The sequence below is a fragment of the Vombatus ursinus genome, unplaced genomic scaffold, assembly GCF_900497805.2.
Source record: "Vombatus ursinus unplaced genomic scaffold, bare-nosed wombat genome assembly UNPS02014807.1, whole genome shotgun sequence".
NCBI classification, from domain to species: Eukaryota; Metazoa; Chordata; class Mammalia; order Diprotodontia; family Vombatidae; genus Vombatus; species Vombatus ursinus.
Genome location: NW_020954585.1, coordinates 43,024,149 through 43,045,812, shown reverse-complemented (window position 1 = coordinate 43,045,812; position 21,664 = coordinate 43,024,149). Strand labels below are relative to the sequence as shown.

The following is a 21,664-nucleotide window of genomic DNA, read 5'->3' as shown; positions in this document are numbered from 1 at the left end:
GTGTGTGTGTGTGTGTGTGTGTGTGTGTGTGTGTGTGTGTGTGTGTGTGAGAGAGAGAGAGAGAGAGAGAGAGAGAAACTGAGCAGAAAAAGAAATGTAGAAAGTGGCAAAGAAATCTTGGGTGAGAGGTCTTTGGGGCCAGACATAGGTTAAAGAACTTGGTCACCTTTGCATGCCGCTTCCTTCTTATTAGTCAATATTAAGTACCATGTGCGTAGCGGCTGCCTAAGTTCTTTGCATCCTGGGAAATGTAGTTTTCTCCTAGTTAAGAGTAAAGCAAAACCAGGATGTATAGTCAAGTGTTTTCTATACCCTAGATCAGGGATTCTAAACCAAAGGTTTTGTTTTGTTTTGTTTTAATATTTTGATAACTTTCAATATAATTAATATGTATGTTATTTTATGCATTTAAAAACATAATTCTGAGAAGGGGTCCATAGGTTTTGCCAGGCTGCCAAAAGAGTCTATCACACAAAAAAAGTGAAGAACCCCTGCCCTAGCATCTCCCCTTCTTGGCTTTGGGGATGTATACAATGGGACTAGGTTATAAAAGAAACTGTTAAGAATTAGATCTTTCTAATCCCTTGAGTAACTGAACTCCCAATTTAGAGGAGTCTAAGGCCAATTCAAGATATTAATCAGTCAACTTGTCAGTATTACAAACTGTAGCTGGTTTTATCAAAGGGTACTCCAGGGTACTACAATACATAATCACCTAGGAATTGTGATTATCTGTAATTAGTAATTAGTCATTAGTCATTCAACCTCCCCTCCAGGCCCTATACCTCCTTGCTTCCCTACCTCCAGCCCCTATAGATCAATTTCTCCTTTCAGATCACTAGGGTAGAGGAAGATAGGACTATTCCCCTACTTGGCATAGGTGAGAATGTGGAACCAAGCCATAAATTAGATACTAAAAATAATATGCTATGGGAGGAGGGGAAACCTGTCATGTCAGGGGACCTGGGTTTTGATCCCTCCTCATCCTCCCCTGTCCCCTCCAGTGGACTTACAGTCCTATTCTTCGGCCTCATCTTTCTCCCACCTTGAGGCCAAGATCCGTCAGACCCACAGTCTTGCAAGGCTCCTCACTAGCTATGCTGAGCAGCTGCTTCAGGAATATGTGAGTACAGAGATGGGAGGTGGTAGGGTGGAGGAGGGGATGGGGAATGGTGGGGAAGATTACTCTATACTCTTTGAATTGTTCAGTTTTAGGGGCAAGCCTTGGAAAGACCCTCTACTCCAGTCCCACCATTATACAGAAAAAGAAACTGAGAAGTGGAAAGGACTTGCCTGGGGTCACACAGTGAATCAATGTTAGAACTAGGATTAGAATCCAGGACCATTGATTCTCAGGCTAGAGTCTTGACATCAGACCAGGCTTGGCTTCATCTTAAAGGGTAGGCAGCTTCAGAATTAGAAACAAGGAAGATGAGAACTCATTCCCACATACGTAGAGGAAAATCCACCTCCTGTCAGCTTTCCATTCAGGTCAAGTTGTTAATCACTAAAAGCTTTATCTTTCCACTGCCTGGCAGGCTCCCTCCCACCGTGCACTGGCCTCACCACCACCAGCCTTCCCTGACAAGCTGATGAGTGCTGATGAGACAGAAACATTAATACTGGCACAAATGAAATTGGTGGAAGGTGGGAGGGAAATATTATGCCTTGCATCCAAATTCAAATCCTTGTGATCCATTGGCTATTTACTGTTAAATTAATACTGTTGTGGACTATCTCTGCTATAATACCTCCCCACTAACTCTGACTAGGAAAAACCACAGTGTAAGTGACAAAGAACTAGGTTCTATTTCTGGCTCTGTTTACACTTGTGTGACCTTGGGCAACTCAGTTATCCCTTCTGTACCTCAATTTCCTATGAAATTATTCCAGATTCTATGATTCTAATTGGGATCCAGCCCTGCAAAGGGGAATGTTCCCCTGGGAGGAAGAACAGAAGTCTTCCACCTTCCAATATTTGGAGGGGGGGTGGAGTAGGAAGGAAGAAAAATCTCGTGTTATTGATGAGGAGGACTTTTACAGCACAAAGAGAATCAGTTTTCCTAATGAGAACCAAGCAAGAAGAGCAAAGAGGCCTCATAGGCTTCACCAAGGCTAGTAGAAAATAAGGTAATGTTATAGCATAAGCAGTTCCTATTCAGAGGAGCTGCTCTTGCCTGGGACTTTTATAGAAGACTGGAGTCCGTTGCCTTAAGTGGGATCCTCCAGGGAGGGTCTGTCCAAGGGGAAGAAAAGACTCCTCCTAACACCTCTCCCCACCCTTCCCTTACAGGTCCAGCACCAGGGGGACCCATTCGGGCTGCCCAGCTTCTCTCCCCCTGGGTTACCAGTGCCCGGGCTGAACTCCCCAGCCCCAGCTCATTCAGGGCTCCCCACCCTTGAGCGGCTGCAGCTTGATGCAGCTGCCCTGAACTCACTGTCCCCACTGCTGGACGACATCCGCCGCCTCCAGGCTGATCTCAACCCTTTTGCCCGTCGGCTCCTCCGACGGCTAGAAGATGCCTCTCACCAGTCAAGGGCGCTGGGGAGTGCTGTAGAAGTTGTTCTGGGGGCACTAGGTGCAACCCCAGGGCCCCCAGGGCCCCACCCCATGCTTCCTGAATCTCCTGGGGTCTTCCTGGCTAAGTTGTTGGGCTACAGGGTATGTGGGTTGTACCAGGAGTGGGTAATCTGCACAGAAGGTGACCTGGGTCAGTTGCTACGGGCAGGGCTAGGCTGAGAGAGGAGCCTACCTTACCGCACATCTTTCCCCATGAAAGGCCACCAACTAGCTTCCTTCTCACTCCATCCTCATCTTCTGTCACTATCCCTTCACTAGCATACCCCTCCTGTTATCTCCATCTCAGAGCCTCTCTGTCTACTTCATTCTCTCTTCCTGTCTTCTCAGCTTTGGATTGGGCCCTAGGGTCAGTCAATATCTGCTTAAGAGATCACTGTAGAAGAAAGTTCCAAGATGTTTACCTAGAGGAGCCTTCAGCCTAATTCCCTTTGAAGCCCACACTGCCTCCTGCATCATTACCCACAATTCATACTTTGTCCGCTCATGGATCTCTGTTGTTCCCCATAGCCCAAGTCCACCTTTTTACCCCTCTGTACTTCTTTCTCTTCCTCATTCCTCTAATCCCCTGATTCTAGCACACCAAACTATGAGGTCTGTGAAAAAGATTCCCCTGAAAAGGAGATTTTTATTTCTGAGAATAAATTAATTTTTTGGTAAATTAAAAAAAAATCCTTCAATGTACAGTTCTTGGAGTTGGGAAGAACAGTGTCAGAGGGGATTGGGGTTGTTTCTTGGGACAGATTAAACACAAATTTCAGGGATGCAATATAAATAGGGTATTAAATAAAGGAACTGAGATTCCCTAGACAATGACATCTTTTCACCCTGAGAGTCAGAAAATGAAAGGCTATTGTGTGTGGAATAGATATGATTTGAAGAAGAAGTGAATATTTGACATTAAATTATAGGAAATAGCTAACATAGACAAGGCAATGGCATCTATTGTGAGGCAGCAGGAGCCCAAAGTCACAGGGGCTGAGGTAGACTTAATGAGGAGGTTAATCCCTCTAGAGGTAGGAAGTGAAATCCATTCACACAGGACATTAGATACTATACTGGACATGCCCAAATCAATGATAAAGCTTGAAATAAGGCTTATCCATACAGAACTGGCCCCAAACCACCTGTTCACATCCCTCTACAAAGGAGGTCCCACCAGCACCACTGGAGAAAGCCACTTTGGGGGGCTCTCTACTAAGCAGGAACATTGGGGGAATCGGGCCAATGGCTCCAGGGGACAGATGGGGAGGCATCACTTCGTGGGAGCTGGCTGACCCCTAAGGAACAGTAGACTGCAAATCTTTCCCTTCATCTCAAAAGTGTACAGATAATAAAACAGGAAATTGTCCATGGTGAAGCTTAAAAGTTGTCATTTCAGACAGAAGTCCACACTGCTCACTATGCCACGTATTTGGCCTTAAGCAGAGCCAGGTCCCGCACAGCCCTGTCTGTCCAGTGTCCGTATTCCCGGGTCACCACATAGCCCCGACATTTCCTTTGAAAGACAGAGGCTCCAAAGGGTGCGGGGCCAAGAGTATCCATTTCAGGAGGAACGGACACCCCCAAGACCGTGATGGCACAAGCTATGTTGCTCATCAGGCCCTGGGCTCGGAGCCTTGCAGCTGCAAGTTGAGACAGCAAGACAGAACTGCCAGGGTTCAGGTCAGCCTGGTCATCACTCACAAGCTGCAGATGCTGGGCCAGGGCTGAGAAAGCACGGTGGACCTGGACCAGCCTCTCGCCATCTCCCAGACTACGCCACAACGTGAAGGGGACAGCTGCAGGGGCCAGGCTGCTTAGCTGGATTTCAGGGGCTGAGAAGCCTGGGTCACTGAAGGGACTGCCTTGGTACTGGAGCTGTGTAAACAAAAGAAAATACATAGAGGATAAAACCAGGATACTCAAGTCACATAGGCCCTTAGGTGGCACAGGTACAGAGTACAGGACCTGGAGTCAGGAAGTTCAGATCCGGATACTAGTTATGTGACCTTGAGTAAGTCACTGCCTGCTTCAGTTTCCTCAACTGTAAAATGGAGATAATAATAGTTTGTGATGAAGATCAAATGATATAATAGTTGTAATGCACTTAACAGTGCCTGGCACAGAGTAGGCATTTAATAAATGCTTATTCCTTTCTTCCCCTCCCTATACAAGAAAAAGACTTTCTCATGTCAGGTGAAAGAATTTAGGTGATACAGCAGATAGATCACTGGACCTAGAATCAGAAAGACCTAAGTTCAAATTCTATCTCAGACAGTAGCTGTGTGATCCTGGGCAAGTCACTTAACCCCTGTTTGCCTCAGTTTCCTCAATTGTAAAATGGTGCTAATACCACCTACCTTGCAGGGTTGTTGTGAGAATTAAATAAGATAATATTTGTACAGTGCCTGGCAAAAAGTAGGTACTATATATTCCCTTCCCTTCCTTTCCCTCCTCCTTTGAATTTCTACAACCACAGAATCCTATGAATGGAAGAGACCTTAGGTATTATCCAGTCACAAACTCTTAAAGTTGGAAGGGACATGAGGATCTTCTACTCCAACTCATACCTGACACAAGAATCCCCTTGAACAATAGAAGCTGACATTTTTACATCCCTTTCAGGTTTGCAAAATGCTTTACATACTTCATCATGTTTGATTCTCAATACAAACCTGTGAAGGAGGCATTGTAGATACCATTATATTCTTTTTATAGATAAGAAAACTGAATGTAAGGGTGGGAAATTGACCTGTCTGTGGTCACACAGCAAATGTTAAGGTGGGATTTAATTCTTGTTCTCCAATTCTTTCATTTGTTTTTTTAGAGGCAATAAGGGCTAAGTAACTTGCCCAGGGTCACACCACTAGTAAGAGTGTGAGGCCAGATTTGAACTCAGGTCCTCCTGACTCCAGTTAAGCTGTGCTGTTCTAAGTCAATTGCTTCTATTACACCATCTACCTTTTTATAATATCCCTGGCAAGGGCTTCTTCTTGAAGACCTCTCAGAATGGGGAACTTACAGCTTGCAGAGGCAGCTGATTCTATTTTTGGATGACTCTAATTGTTAGACAGTTTTCCCTTCTATTAAGCCTAAATTTAATATTTTGCCACTTCTACCCTTTGGGAGTCAAAGAGATAAAGTCTAATCTTTCTTCCACCTAACAGCCCTCCAAAGAGTATTGCCCCCCCAAACCCCACCCCAATAAATGTGTAAAATCTGTGTTACCCTTATGAAAAATGATTTCTAGACTCAGAATTCTACCCCCCAGTCTTCTGCTCCAAAGTTCTTCAGAAGGACATTACTGATAATGAGATTGCATTAAATCTTCTTATCTTGGTCAAACCCAATCCGAACCAGAATTGATTTTATCCTACTCAGGACTGGGTGGAGACAGATACAATATCTAGATAGAAGGAGGCTGGGAGTGGTCTGGAATGATAGAGGGTTGATATGAACTCCTGTTGAAAGGGTCTGTAGCTCTATACCCCCAAATCCCAAATAGAGTCAGTTCTGAACTGGCCCCCTTAGTGGGGCTCAGTTTTGGACTGAACTGCCATGCAATGTATATCAAGCCAACTTGAGAGAAATTAAACCATGGACACATGTACCCTAACTTCATTTGTCTCTTAGAACAGACTCTAATTTGTTGGGGTTTGACATTTAATGGTGCCATGACTCGGATTTGGACTGGGATTTGGGGAGGGCTTTTTCACCTCAATAGTGGTAGGTCTGGGTGCCCATAGGATTTTTTTCCTGCAATCACAGCCCTGAAGAGTGGGTGAGTCTTATCCCCCAAATCCCTGCTCCTTATCTATCAGACTCCTCACATTAGGTTGCAGTTTGTTTTTCTCCAAGTGGCTCTGGGGGCAGAGATCTAGACAGTTGTCCTGGAAGGAAAAAATCCTTTGTAGTTTGTCTATGACGAGTCAAAGTAAATTGGTATGTGATAAATTGTATTGTAATCTGAATTGGTTGCTTTTAGAAGGATGTGGAACTAAAGGATAACTGAATTTTGACCAGTCTAATTCTAAATTGGTTCATCTTAAAAATGAACTAAGCCTAAAAAGCCAACCAGAAAATTAGATCTGTGTGCACCCTGTCTTGTCATTCCATGTCTCTGTGTCTCTGTGACTGTCATGTTTTATGTTTGTGGTAAAAAATTTAAAATGCAGCCACAAAAACTTCTAAGGTCTGTAATTAGAGAGGGAACATTAGGAAAGAACTCCCACCTTAGGCTTTCAGTGGGAGATTAATGATGGGGTTGGAATCTGGGCTCCAGAAAGGAAAAACCCTGGACTTTCCCACTTGGCCAAATCTCTGAGGCTATAATCCCATCAACTGGCCTTTCCTTGTGGCTACACCCAATCTCCCCTCCATTGTCTTCCCTTCCTGTGGCCCCAGGCCACTTTCCACCCTTGGTCCCACCTAGGCTCCATTTCCCACCCTTGGTAATTCTATTACCTCATGGATTACTTGGCCACTCCTAGATTCCTCCCACAATCTTTCTGTATGTAAAGTCCATCTTGTCTCCATTAAGATGCTCTGATTCTTACAATCTAGATAATAGCTCACAGATGCTCAGATTCCTTAAGAGTCTAGCTAATATGGAGAATCTTCAATAAACCTTGTTTTTGGCTGCAAGAAGGCTTGGGTCGAATTCTTTCAGGCAGGACCTGGGTGTTGTGATTTTGGGATTCCAGGACCCCTAACCTCCAGACCGCATCAATTAAGACTTTTTTTGGGGGGGGGGGTCCCAACACTGACTAAGTTGGGATACCAGAATAAAGTTAAATCAAGTAGTTTTTAGACTGATAAGAATCTAAACCAGGTAAGGACTCTGAGGGAGAAGAGCTGAGGGTTTGAATTCAGGTTTAATCAGATCCCAAAGCTAAAGTTTGTACTTTATGTTTAAATTAAATCTAGAGAACTGCCTTTCACCCCCTCCTGCCAATGTATCTGATATCATGGCAATGTGTTTAAAACTGCAAAAATAAGGGTTTTTCTGTCTTTTAAGCATTAATGTTACAAAAGCAGTTTGTGAAGGTATGGGAGAAATATAAGCTCTCTTGATTTGTAAATTGTTAGGCATTAACTCCCTTCAGATTCTAAACTGTAAAGACAAGCAGGACAAATTGGGGTAAGTATAATTTTAATTTGGAATGTAAAGGAAAATGGAAGTAGTCTGAGTATTGGGTTTGAAAGATTAGGAAAGAGACATAAATGCTTGAGCGAAAATATGAAAGATAGAGAAAAAACATTTGGGGATAGATGGGGGTGGGGTGGGCAGCAGTAAGCCCATGTGCTCTAAGCACCCTCCTCCTAGGATAGTTGTTGTGGGTGCTCTTGTGCCAGCTTCAGATCTCAGTGTAAGGAAGTTTGATTTTGTTCTAAGAAAGATTGAAAATGAAAATTTTGTAGCTTGATTTGAAAACCAATAGATAAGGTTATAGAAAGTTAGAAGGAATTATATCTACCTGCCTTTCAGGATAAACCTGTAGGAAGGCCTTATTAAACCTAACATTACGTAAATATTGGCTATGGTAAAGATATTGGTTATTGTGATTTGAGATATTTATATAGAATCTTAAAAAGTTTCCTTGTAATATTCGATTAATATTATTAACCCTGGAACTCTGGAAGTAAACCTCTGGAACCTCTGGAGGCCTGGGGAAACTAGCCACACTCTCACTAAATCAAATTCCTTAGGTCTCCTTTTGGCCTGAGCCAGGAGCTGCATGCAGTGCAGCCTGGTCTTGGAATGTTGGCCCAGCACATTTTGATCTGGCTGATTAGTGGCAGGTGTAATTTCAAACTGTTTATAAAACTTTATATGCATTTCCTAGTGTATACAGCCACGTGTCTTTTTTAAGGGAATATATGAATTTGTGGATAGTATTTCCTTTTAAAAGGCCAAGAGTATTGGACTTTAAAATTTTTCTTTACATGTTTATCATTAGAGACTATAAATCCAGATTTGATTTGATTTAAATCAAAAATCTGTCCTGAAGGAATAAGAACAGCATCTGAGAGTGTTCTTCCTATCAGGATTAAGCACAAAAAAGGATGGTGTTATTTGGCATTAAGAAATTTATTAACTGTATTTACTTCAGTTTACTGTTTTGTAAGGGGATAATGGTGGAACCCACTTTCCAGGGATGTTGTGAGGATCACATGATCGTCAAGCATTTGGCACATTGCTTGGCGTGGGACAAATGCTATCTGAATGTTAACTGTTTAAATGTGATTGTTTAAATTAAGGTTACATAATTGGTAATTAATTGGTTTTATTTCAAGTTTAAATATGTGATAATTGTTTATGGTATTGTTATATTTCTAAATTTCCTTATATTGTATAACTTGGTAACATTTATGTAACCTATGTTGTTAGAAAAGCAATTTTTCTTATAATCTAGATGTTAGATTAAGAATTGTACTGTCAGAGAAAAAGAAAAATGAATGGGTTAAGAAGCTGTTAGGTCATTCTATCTGACCATTTTGAAGTACTGTAATTTAAGAAATCATCAACTTCCAAGTTTTGTCTATTTTAAAGAGAAGTTTCAGGTAAAATTATTTGGCTATCACTTATGAAAATTAAGATTGCTAACTAAGTTATTTGGAGTTACTGTTTAAGCCAAGTATTTACAAAAGTATTTCATGAAAGGAAACGACAATTATACAGAGAAAGGACTTAGTAAATTCTCTTTGTAATTAATTTAGTTTGTTATAGTAACATCAGAATAAATTGTAAGCTGTTTTAAGAAAGGGAAATACTTTTATGAAGAAATGTTTTGCAAAATCTTTTGTGTGATTTTTTTGAAGGCCTACTAAATTTCCATTTGCAAGCTAATTTGTTGCAGTAATAATTTGATATTGATGACAATTGCGTCCAAACCTACTGTGACTATCTAGTTTCATTCCTAGGTTTGTTGTGTCTTTGGACTGGCCTTAATGGGTGCTTTCTAAGAAACAGAGTTAGAATCAGCAGCTCAATTGGAGCAGCAACAGAGGTCTAAGGCTAGTGATTAATACTAAAGCAATTATTGGAAGTAGGAGGGATCTTGCTATTTTTATCTGAATTCATTCCATGGCTTAACAAGGGTTAAAATTAGTGTTTGAACATATCATATGCGTAAGATTCAATTCCTGAAGTGTCTTGTTCTTTCAGATTAAGTATGGTTAGAGAAGGATAAATAAGCTTGAGAAACAGAGATGCAAATCTATTAGAGTAGCAATTTATGATCTTAATGAAAATTTGATTTTACTCATGTTGTTATTTAATCAGGAATCAGTACATGTGTAGAAATGTATATACACTACTTAAGGCTCTGATTATTGGAGCCTGTTATTCAAGACTTTATGGGATTGTTAACTGACTCCAGGTATGGTTATCAAGGAATGCTACTGAGTCACTGATCCATGATGCCAGCAACCCTGTGGGTTCTATGAACTGAATGTATGAACTGCAGAGGGTATTCTCATGGGAAAATTGGGAGAATAACTTCTGCATGAGCTGAGGTAGGATTCTTCTGACTCAATTTCCTCAATACAAATATCCCATCTGGCAGACTTTAAGTCTGGCTCAATGCAATTAGCCATCTAACATAACTTCTGTCTGGAATTGACATGAAATTAGGGAACATTGTTCCCTTACTATAGTTATGTCCCTATTCTTTTATGGCAAATTTCTATAATCAAAAAGTTTTGTAAGTACAATATTAAATCTATTAAATAATGGATTGATACTGGAACATCTGAGGTTATTATAGTAAGATGCAAGGATAAGATTGAGCTATTTGGCCTAGAATTTTAGAATTAAGTATTTAGCCTTGACATCTATTACTAGTATATATTCCTGTATAAGTTAGGGTCCTTTAATTCCTCATAATGGTATGGGAATAATTAGGTCAAGGATTTGTGACCACCAGGATATTATTCTGTTACTTAGTTGATATTTTACCTGTCTGTTTTGTTACAATTAGTTAATTTTAAAAGAATGGCTTGTGGTCTGTCTTGTAACTGCTTTAAAGGAAGCATCCACTTTAATTAGGGGTTATTTATTTCAACATGACCAGAAATTGGAATTGTTTTATTGATATGTACTGTTTTAAAATTGATCACTCAATGTATTATGTATATATGTATTGGAGTCCATCTCTTTATAAAAAATGTTCTGTTATTAATTCCTTAGTGGAATCTCATCCTCCTGATGGGGGAATGAATGTGAAGTATAAAAACTGGGTTCTAATTTTCAATAACTAGGTTCTAATTTTCCTGTTTTTATTTTCCTGTTTTATTTTCCTGTTTAACATGACAATTGGCCAAGGTTCCAATTTTGATTTTATAATAATAGAGACATAAAGGTTGAGTTAACTTTCATTATTTGACCTGGTTATTGCCAAGGTAATTTAAAATTGTGTTAAGATCAATCTTGTAGAAGAGTGGACACAAGAAAGAAGATCTCTGCAAGAAGACAGTCTGTTGGAGACTGCTTGGACAGCACTCAGACCAGAAAACTTCATCAGATGATGTTCCTCCCAGACAGCTATATAAGATGAGACTTCTGAGCCCCTTAAATGGACAATTTATTTATTACTTACTTTTCCCCTTTGCTATTTACATACTAAGGGGACTGCCCCCTTGATTTGTCAATGCCTCGATCAATTTCTCCCTCTCCTCTTGCATATTGTTATAAGTCCCCAAAACCTCTTGATGAAGCATTGACCATATTAGTGATTCGGCGAGGAGGTTGCACCTCTCATTAGAATCAGATGGGGGAATGTGAAAAATGATTTCTAAACTCCGAGATCCACCCCCCATCCTTCTGCTCCAAAGTTCTTCAGAAGGACATTACTGATAATGAGATTGAATTGAATCTTCTTATCTTGGTCAAACCCAACCCAAACTAGAATTGATTTTATCCTACTCAGGACTGGGTGGAGACAGATACGTCTAGATAGAAGGAGGCTGGGAGTGGTCTGGAATGATGGCAGGTTGATACGAACCCCTGTTGAAAGGGTCTATATCCTTGTATCCCCAAATCCCAAATAGAGCCAGTTCTGAACTGGCCCTCTTAGGGGGTCCCAGTTTTGGACTGAACTGCCATGCAATGTATGTCAAACCAGTTTGAGAGAAATTAAACTGTGTACACATGTACCCTAATTTCATTTGTTTCTTTCTTAGAACAGACTCTGTAATTTATTGGGGCTCAACAAGCTTCAGTTTATAGAGAAGGAATCCAGGCACCAGAGGGAAAAAAAATAACTTGTTCACACACTTAATAGCAGAGCTAGGACTAGAATCAGAGATGTGCTGGTAAATGTTTAACAATCGGCTTTCCAGGAAAATAAATGTAGCAATGAGCACTTTTAAATTTAATCTGCACTATTAACATTTCCTCCAAAATTTTCTTAAGTCTAGACAGCCAATGAAACAGTAAGTTTCATTCTGATTTGTAGCCATGTACCAATTTTTGAAGTGTAAATGCACACATCAAAAATTTCTTAGTTGCATCTCAGGAGTTGGTGGGGGCTGGCTCCAGCACACCCCTGACAAAAACCCAATTCTCCTGACTCCTAAGCCACTACCTTCATAATCTCCCTGGCGGCTCTTGAGGCAATAATAAAATTTACAATAATTTGCATTTATATAGGACTTCATAATTTTCAAAATGGAGTTGAGAGCTTTCTTTGTGTCCTTTCCCCCAGTTTTCTATTTCCAGAATTTCCTTCCTTTCCCCTGCTGAAGGAGGCTTCTCCTTGACATCCCTTACTTTTCCCCATGGGGGAAGAGCCTCTTTCCTGCAGCCCCATCTTATTTCCAATGTAAGAGCCTCCTCCCATCTGCCCAACTGTCCATTCTCACTTACATAAGTCTGCACCAGCACCGATGAGTTCTTCTGCATGTAGAGGGCCAAGTTGTAGGTTCGGTTGATGGAGTCAGCCAGAGACACTGGGGCACCCAGGACAAAGGGTGCCAGCAGCAGAGACAACAGGCAGGGCACAACTGGTTGGGATACAAGAAAGAAAGTCAGAGGCAGGTCTGAGATTTCTCTGGGAGGATCCAACCTCCATTTCTTCAGAAGGCAAGAACTTTGTCCTATAAAAATTTCCAGCAGATGAAGAGAATTAAAAAAGACAAACTCCAGTCAACCAGGCCCAAAGCACACATGTGGATCTGGCCCCAGAGTTCTTTCTCTGATTTCTTAGTATAAATTCTCTGTCCCTCAGGTGCTATGATTCAGGACTTCTCTCCCCTACAAGTTTCAGCTACTTACCTAGTGAGTTGGTCATGTTCCTCTTTCCTTTGCTGTCTGTATCTAGGTCCCTGGGGCACCTGTTCTCTCTGGCCCTACCCTGAGATTCTTTATACCTTTTATCCTCGAGGCTTTGGATGGGACAGGCAGAGGACCACACCCTGGAGGAGGGAAGAAAGGGGATGGGGAGGGGGGGGAGAGCCCAGGAAGCCCGAGTGGGAATTGGACAGAGAATAGGGTGGCAAGGGAAAAGGGAAGGAAGGAGACTGTAGAAGGTGAGAGATGTCATGGGAAGAAAGGTTTGGGAGAGTCAGAGAAGAAGAAACAGAGAAGGGAAGGGGGAAAGACAGAGAAAGAAAGAGGATGAATGGGGAGGAGGCCAATGAGAACCTAAGGTGAAAAGGGTCTGGGAAGAGGCAGGTAAAGAGACTGCAAAAGGGTTCCCCAACAACATGACCATGGCCCCCAACCCTGCTTTCCCTGGTTCCCCCCACCCTTCCTCCATTGCCTGGTCTGTAAAACTCCAGAAGCAAAGGAGGGAGAGGGCTGAGGGCGGGGAGGGGATTATGGGGGACAACGAGGCCGCCCCGATCCCTGCAGCTCCGCACGTCCTGAGATCTAGTTTCCCTCAGAGGCGGCTCTACTCCGCCCCTCAGCATAGGCTTCCTCTGTCCTTCAGCACCCTCCCAACCCTACCCCCACCCCAACCTTGGCACACAGTAAACTATGAAGGCTATTGGCTAGGAGAAGAGGGTAAATGGGGTCTGAGAGGGCAAGAACATCTGGATTCTGAGCTGGGAACTATTATTCCACAAAAATTCACCAAATATCTACTATGTGAGTCTTCTCTACTGTTGGGGATACAGAAATATAGCACATATAGCAGGCCCCTTAAGAACCTGAGTCCAAAGGCAGGGTAGCTGGATCCCTGGAATAGAGCAGTGGTTCCCACCCTTTAGGTTATAGGCTGAGAAGTTGGGGGGGGTGGTCAGTAGAGGGGGAATTTGTCTCTGAGTTATTGGAAAGGGTCTGAGACTCAATATGCATATCAAACCATGTCATTTTTATCTGTTTAGGAAGCATACCATAACATCTCACACATATTACTGTTTTTCAAATATATGTAGAGTTCATTGTGATTAATAAAATATAAATTCACTTGCATGCCATTGGATTTATAACCACATTTTGTTATCAAGTATTTTTTCAATCCACAGATATTATTAACATAACTACTATTAGGAGTTAATGTTCTGTCATTTAATAAGAATTGTCATATTAGAAAAAGTTGGGAGCCATTGAGAGAGATCTTACTCTCCTAGCCCCACCTTGATCCCTAATGGATCCTGAGTTCAGGTGTCACCTACCTGCCCTGAGGCCTCCACTGCTGGGTGAAAGGCAAGGAGCAGCAGCCAGTTGCCTGGGACTTAGAGATACCAGCTTCCTGAGGTCTTGGGGTTGAAAGGTCAGGCCAGGGAGTAGAAGTCTAACTGGAGAATCAGGGGCTTCAGAAAAGTCAGAGCAAGAAAAAGATGACTTGGGAACCAGCTCCAAGATGGCAAGCCAGGAGCAAAAGTATGGTTAATATACTTGGAAGCTGATGTGAATCCAGGTATCTGGAGAAGAGGAAGGGCTAGGAGACTGCTTTGGCCCTTTGGCAAACAGGCCTCTTGCTGAGGGGGTAGTATGGGGGGGGGAGTAGGTGATGTCAGGGGATTAGCTTGAACTCATTGAGAGGGCTCAGTGAGGCGTGGGGCTGGCAGGAGGGGGAAGAAGGCAGGAACCCGATCTGGGACCTATTCACAGGTGAAGGGTATATGTGGAGCTGGGAGAGGAGGGGACAATTTAGGGTGCCTGGCTACAGGTTATTCATTTGGTGACCTGGGTATGATATTCTTCCCCCACCACATCAGCACCCCTCTTTCCCATGCCTTAGGTCTTAAGGTTCTCTCTTTTCTCTCCAGGTCTTCCGCTATTACTAAGACTTTATTTTCCCTCTTCTAAGACCTGTTCTCACCTGTCTCTGAGCTTCATCTTCCTCTAATTTTCATTTCTCTTTCCCCCTTTCTAGGTTTCATTATACCTAGGCCTATCCCATGCTCTTGCCTCCAGTTTTGCTCCCCTCTTATGTCTCTCTTGGTTCCAGAAACTCTTTTCCTGTTCTCTATTCTCCCTCAGTAACAGAGAGATCCTCCCAAGAAAGCTAAGACCATACAGATTCTCAAGAGATAGGATACCCAGTCTCCCCCAACCCCTCAAAAAAGACAGCTCTAATGATGAGTCCTGAATGTTTTCAGTGTTCAAGGTACATTCACAGGATCATAGATTTAGCATTGTAAGGGACCTTAGAGGTCATTGAGTCCAACCCCCTCATTTTACAGAGGAAGAAACTGAGACCCAGAGGGATTAACTGACTTACCTAGGATCATATAGCTACTAAGGATCTGAGGTTAGATCTGTACCCAGGCTTTCCTGACTCCTAAGTCCAGCACCCTGTCCAGGCTTGCCATGCTGCTTCTCACAAGTTGATGGAAATCCTGATAGTACCACAGACCTCAGGTTTGCTTCAGGATTGACATCACAGTCTCTACTGATTTGTTCAGATTATTATATTACCCCTCTCTCTGTTCTGAACCTGGACTTGATTCTACAGGTATTAATCACCCCAACTCTTCCTTAGATGTGTAGGTGGACCTGTGATCTTGTCAACTTAGTAACCCCTTCTACCAATTAGAATTGATTCTTGCCTATGTCTTTCTATATAACATCCATAGAAGATCCATCCGTAAGGGAGGTCCTTCTCATATTTTCTTAATGTGTTAGACTACTGAGGGAATATTTGGACCAGTCATCTGTTCTCACTCCTTCTCACTACATGATTTACCTGCCTCATATTGGGGTCATTCTTGTTCCTTATAATGTCTTTTATTTTAAAAATGAATGTGGCTGGGACAACTAGGTGGCACAGTGGATAGAGCCTGTGAGTCAAGAGGATCTGAATTCAAATCTGGCATCAGACACTAGCTGTGTGACTCTGGTCAAGTCATTTAGCCTGGATTACCTAAAAAAACCAACCAACCAAACAAACAAACAAACCAAAAACACCAGGGAAGCTAGATGACTCAGTGGATAGAGCACCAGTCCTGGAGTCCAGAGGATCTAAGTTCAAATGTGGCCTCAGAAACTTGACGCTTACTAGGGGTACGACCCTGGGCAAGTCATTTAACCCCAATTGCCTCGCCAAATTAAAAAAAAAATGTGGCTAGTAGGTTGCCATGTGCTTACACTTACCTTACTACCAAAGTCCACTGCTTTTCAATAATCTTTTCCTAAAACTTAGTCAATAATGATGATGATGATGACAATATACTCTACAAGAATCAATAACTTTAATTTTATTGGTATCTCTACACATAACTTTATAGGTATATCCAATCCCAATTCCATAGGTTCTATGGGACCTATATGAAATTCAATGGGAGCAATGTAGTTAGTGGAAGAAACACTGAATCTGGAGTCAGAAGAGCTGTGGTCAAATATCTCTGTATTATTTAACATCTGTATGACTTAGAACAGATACCTTTTTTTTGACTCAGTTTCCTCATATGTAAAATGACAGGATTGGATTAGCGTGCTCCCATTCCAAATTGGATGATATCATGTATCATCTGCAACACTACTGATATCCTCAGTCTGAAGGACTTCTTATGCCATAAGTAGCCCTAGTCTCCTAAGAGACAATCCAGGCAGTGGATAGCACAAGTTATAAAGAGAAGAATACACTAATGTCATGTTTACTTGGTGCTAGCTTGGCTAGAGCAAAGTGTCCATGTTGGGAAGCAGTGGGAGACAAAGTGGTGGGTGGGGTCAGATTATGGAAGACCTTGAAGGTTAAATAGAGTTTAGACTTTATGTAGTGGGAAGACTTTATGTAGATGGCCATGGTAAAATAGTGACATGTATTCTAAGAAGGCTAATTAGGCATCAGTATGAGGAGGACGGAATGAAAAGAGGAGAGATTAGAGATGAAGGGACTATATGGCAGCCCTCGTCTGCCATCTTCTCTTTTCCCATTCCCTCTTAGTATCCAGTATATAGATATGGCTAGGGAATGGAGGAGAATCATCAGTCCAGTCCATTTTCTTTTCTTCCTCTTCCTCTAACCCTAGTTAGGGGGTATGTGTCTGGTTCTCCTCCTAGGATGATCATAAGTAAAGAACATGAGTCTGCTTAAGGTTCATCTTTTATTCCCAAATCCATTATTCTCTCCATGAAACATAGTGATGGTAGATATTCCACTGTGAAGATAGTGAAAATATTGCCTTCTGGGGAGTGCAGCCTGAAAGAGATATCGTAGGATATGGTATGTACTATAGCTGGAGCCAAGACACCTGACCTCGAATTGCAGCATCAACTCTAGATTTACTCTGAGTAAATCACTTCCCCTCTCCAAACTTCAGTTTCCCCAAAAATCTAGGTTCTCTGTCTCTAAGCCCAATGCTTGGTCCATGGAATACCCTGCTATGTGGAGGAGAAAGAGGACAGGACTTGAAGGCACAGAATCAGGAGTTCAAAGGGGATCTCAGAAGTCGTTTAGTACAATCTGTCCCTGAATAGGAATTTCCTCTACAGTATCATTGACAAGTGGTCATCCACCTATCTGTGAAGACCTCTAGAGAGAAGGAACCTACCACCTCCCAAAGCAGCCCATTCCAATATGGGACAGTTCACATTATTGGAAAGGTTTTCCTTTCACTAGGTCCAGTTCTGTCTTTAGGCACCTTCCATCCATTGTCACTAGTTCTGCCCTAAAATACCTCTTCCACACACAGATCTGTGAAGATCTCTAGTAAGAAGGAACTGAGAGCTAACATTCTCTCTTCCCCGACCAAGACTTCTCTTCTCCAGACTAAATAGCCCACTTCCTTCAACTAAACCTCATAAGGCATATTCTCAGTCCTGTCACCTATTTTGGTAAGATGGACTTTAGCTTATCTATGTAAATCCTAAAATATGGTATACAAAACTCAACACAATATTTCAGATGATTCTTTTTTTTTCCTTCTGCTTTTTGGTAAGGCAATCAGGGTTAAGTGACTTGCCCAGGGTCACACAGCTAATAAGTATCAAATGTCTGAGGTCAGATTTGAACTCAGGTTCTCCTAACTCCAAGGTCAGAGCTCTATCCACTGTGCCACCTAATTGCCCCATTTCAGATGATTCTTGACCAGGACAGAGTAGAACCATTACTTCCCTCTTTCTAGACATTGATTCTATTAATGTGGTTTAGGATATCATTACTTTTTTTTTTTTGAGGCAGCTAAGTGTGCAGTAGATAGAATGCTAAAGTAAGAAAGACCTGAGTTCAGATTTGACCTCAGACATTAACTGTGTGACCCTGGGCAAGTCACTTAACCTCAGTCTTGTTTTATGTAAAATGGGGATAATAATAGCACTTACCTCAGGGATATGAGAATCAAACAAGATAATATTTATAAAATGCTTAGCATATAGTAGGTACTTAATAAATTCTTGCTCCATTTCCTCCCTCCTTTTTGGCCGCCATGTTGTAATGCTGATTCATCCATTAAATTCCTTTTTCTTTTTTAGGAAAAAATAATGTATTATTGATACATCTTTTTATATTATCTCCACTTCCCAATATATCTCACTTTCCCCCTCCAAAGCCATTCCTTATTATAAATAAAATAAACGAACAGTTCAGCAATACTAACCAACATAGCAAAGAAATCCCAAATTATATGCAGTGTTCCACACCCATAGTCTTTCACCTCTGAAAAGAAAGGAGGTGCATTCTTATATCTTGTTCTTTAAGGCCAAACTTAGTTGTTATACTTTCACAGCATTCATTTTGGATTATTTCATTTGTTGGTCTTTCCATTTACATTGTTTTAGTTGTAACTGGGGGTCCAACACAAAGCTTTCCTAACTGCCTTTGACTGACCACGAGTTTGTGCTCAGAGTTAAGGCATTATGGAGATAACAAAGCAGTCTCCTTACTGGTCACTCAGAGGGGATGACTCAGTGGATTTTTAAAAAGGGAGTAATTCTGCCCTCCAGCTATCTCTTCCTTTGATTCTTCAGGTGGCATTACATAACTCTGAGACTTCCCATGAGGGGTGGAGGAAGGGCAGCTCACTCATTTTCGCAGCCCAGAAGGCCTCGGAAGCTAAAGCATATGTCCTGCCTACCAAGCCTAAGAAGGGATGTTAGACTCTAGCTACCTCTTCCATTTTGGATTTCTTTCCTGAATGTGAATGCTGGAATAGTGACCTTGAGGTGAGTTAGTCTAGATTTGGAGATGACCTTGTGAATTCAAAAGGACTGGAGGACATTGAGTCTCTTGGCTGGAACTTACTGGCAGCAGGGGGAGTTTGCACTGATTACTTCACTCTGCATCAGTTCATGTAAGTTTTCCCAAGCTCCTCCATATTCATCATATATATCATCTTTTATAATACAGTTAACACTGACTACCCTGGCTCCCTCTGCCTGAAGGCCAATATGTTATATTTCAGGCCTCCCCCACAGTCTTCCAATGTCCTTATGGGGCTTGGGATGTCTAGGCTTTCTGCAAATGGCTCCAGCCCTCAACAATGGTTTTCTACCAAATTAGGGGGTGATCCCATGTACCCTAGTTACATTTAGCCTTTAACAGTTGGACTAACTTTTACAAAGAAATATTTACTTTAAAAGGGATAATAGTAAATATACAAACTTACTCCCACTAACACATGGGTAGCATAATTCCCTTTCCCTCCATACCATCCCAGTCACTGGGAAAGGGAAGAGATTAGGTTAATCACTTAACTTGCACATAGTTCTAGTTTCAAGTCCAAAGCCCACCTTGGGCTAGAATCCCAGGTATCCTGCTTTCCTTCCCTGCCTGCAATCTTGGCTCCAAGGTTGCCACGGCTCAAATTCCCGGTATCTAAAACTGAGAAGGTCAAATAATACAAAACAGAGACCCCAGACCTGTTTCTCCAAGCCAGGCAAAAGGGGTGGAGAGTAGGGGAAGGTATCTCTTCTCTCAATTCAGTTTATAGAATCAGGGCTCTGACTGAACTGTGATATTCCCCCTCTGGATGAAACAGGAAAGAGTTTGGACAGTTTTAAAGATGCAGGCTGTTCTGCCTGCTCTTCCAATCAAAGGAGGCCACTCTTACTCACATGGTAGGCAAAGGCAGGGTGCCTCCATGTTAGGCAATCTGTGCATGCTCCAAATCCCATCATATAGTAATTTTTTATTCCTCATACCATGATTTGCCCAGTTGATGGGTATCTGCTTTGTTTCCAGGTCTTTGCTACTACAAAAAGTGTTGTTGTAAGTATTTTCTCAGATTCCTCCCCCCATCCTCCCACCCAGGAACTGCTGTCTAGATAGTCTTCCCTTTCCCAGTCTTACATTTGCAAAGTTGATTGTTTTAAACCTAAGTGCAAGGCTTTATATTTGTCCCTATTAAATTTCATCTCATTAGAAAATTCAATGCTCTAGCACAGATCTGCACAACTTGGCAGGAGGTGGGGGCCAAAATTAAAATAGGCTAAATTTCTTCAGGCCACAGATAGGTTTTTAGTGGCTCACTTTCCGAGTAAAGCCATAATTGATGATTAAATTATTTTGCAAATAAAACATTTTAAAAAGGGAAATTTCAATTGATATCAGTTAATCACACTTATTACTTAAGATTTTTATTTATCATTAAATCACATTAATGTTAAAAAAATTACTTTGCTAAGTGGTACAAGTTTTAATACATTTTTCAGGTTGTCTTACTGTTTACATTTAATTAATGGGATGTATTACACTTCTTGTCAGCAGTCAGTTTATCGTACTCCGGAATCACGTTTGAAATCAATTTCTTTAGAAATCTGAAAACTAACCTTAGTAGCCGCCTCATTTTCTGAGTTTACTTTCTTGAAAAATCATTGTTCTCCGCTGAGATTTTTTAGCGATTTGGATGCTTTAATTTATTCTTCATTGGAGTCCAATTTGCTTCAGTCAGGATGTTTCGATTCGAAATGTGAAGTTGTATTCCTTCGGAATGGCTATTACTTCTTGGCAAACAAGGCACAATACTTTGTCTCTTGTGTAAGTAAACAAGTATCTATTTGTCCACTCTGGATTAAACACTCTATGTTCTGATTCAATCTTCCATTTCTTCTTATCACCCATTTTACAAAGTCACCCCAAACACTTTAATATTAGAACCAAAAAATCTCCATAGCAACTGCTCACATACAAAGAAATACTGAACTGAGTGAGTGTGTGCCTTTGGAGAGAGCTCCAGACACTCATGTAACTTGGGGGGTGAAGCCCTCGAGTTGTTGCTGCCTTGTTGACTGATGATGGTTGGTTGCCGAGTATCATGTGACAAACAGGAGAGAGTTTGAAGTGGGAACCCACCCGCCAAGTTACATGACAGGCACAATAGTGACTAGTGGAAGGCAGGTTAAGTGGGACACGGACAAAGCACTCGTTACATCTTTACTTTCTTTTACATCCTCTACATTTTTTTTTAGGCAATTGGGGTTAAGTGACTTGCCCAGGGTCATACAGCTACTAAGTGTCAAGTGTTTGGTGTGAGGTTGGATTTGAACTCAGGTCCTCCTGAGGTTCAGGGCCCATGGTCTATCTACTGCACCACCTAGCTGCCCCCATCCTCTACATTTTTCACAAGCTGCCTGAAATCCTTTGTGCAGGCCTGCTCTAGAATGTCAAGATCTTTTTGGATATAGATTTTTGTTATTGAACACTTCAGGTGTCCTACAGAGTTCTGCATCATCTTCTAATCTGATAAACATACCATCTCTGCCTACATCTAAGA

General features: G+C 41.7%; 2 protein-coding genes across 3 annotated transcripts in view; one reads left to right on the top strand and one right to left on the bottom strand.

The window, feature by feature from the left end:
- Positions 1–3,232, top strand: part of LOC114052221 (cardiotrophin-1-like) — a 4,161-nt gene extending 929 nt beyond the window's left edge. For both annotated transcript variants that reach the window (XM_027874726.1, XM_027874727.1), the window contains exons 2-3: positions 1,005–1,123; positions 2,294–3,232. In XM_027874726.1, the coding sequence (XP_027730527.1) occupies positions 1,005–1,123; positions 2,294–2,740 (566 nt within the window). In that variant the 3' untranslated portion in view covers positions 2,741–3,232. The remainder of the gene's footprint in view (positions 1–1,004; positions 1,124–2,293) is intronic.
- Positions 3,233–3,979: 747 nt separating this feature from the next.
- On the bottom strand, positions 3,980–15,325 carry LOC114052162 (cardiotrophin-2-like). The gene is made up of 5 exons (XM_027874646.1): positions 15,278–15,325; positions 14,183–14,259; positions 12,837–12,976; positions 12,429–12,658; positions 3,980–4,438 (listed from the first exon to the last, which is right to left on the bottom strand). Exons 1-5 carry the CDS (start codon positions 15,323–15,325, stop codon positions 3,980–3,982), a joined length of 954 nt encoding a protein of 317 aa, XP_027730447.1.
- Positions 15,326–21,664: the final 6,339 nt, after the last annotated feature.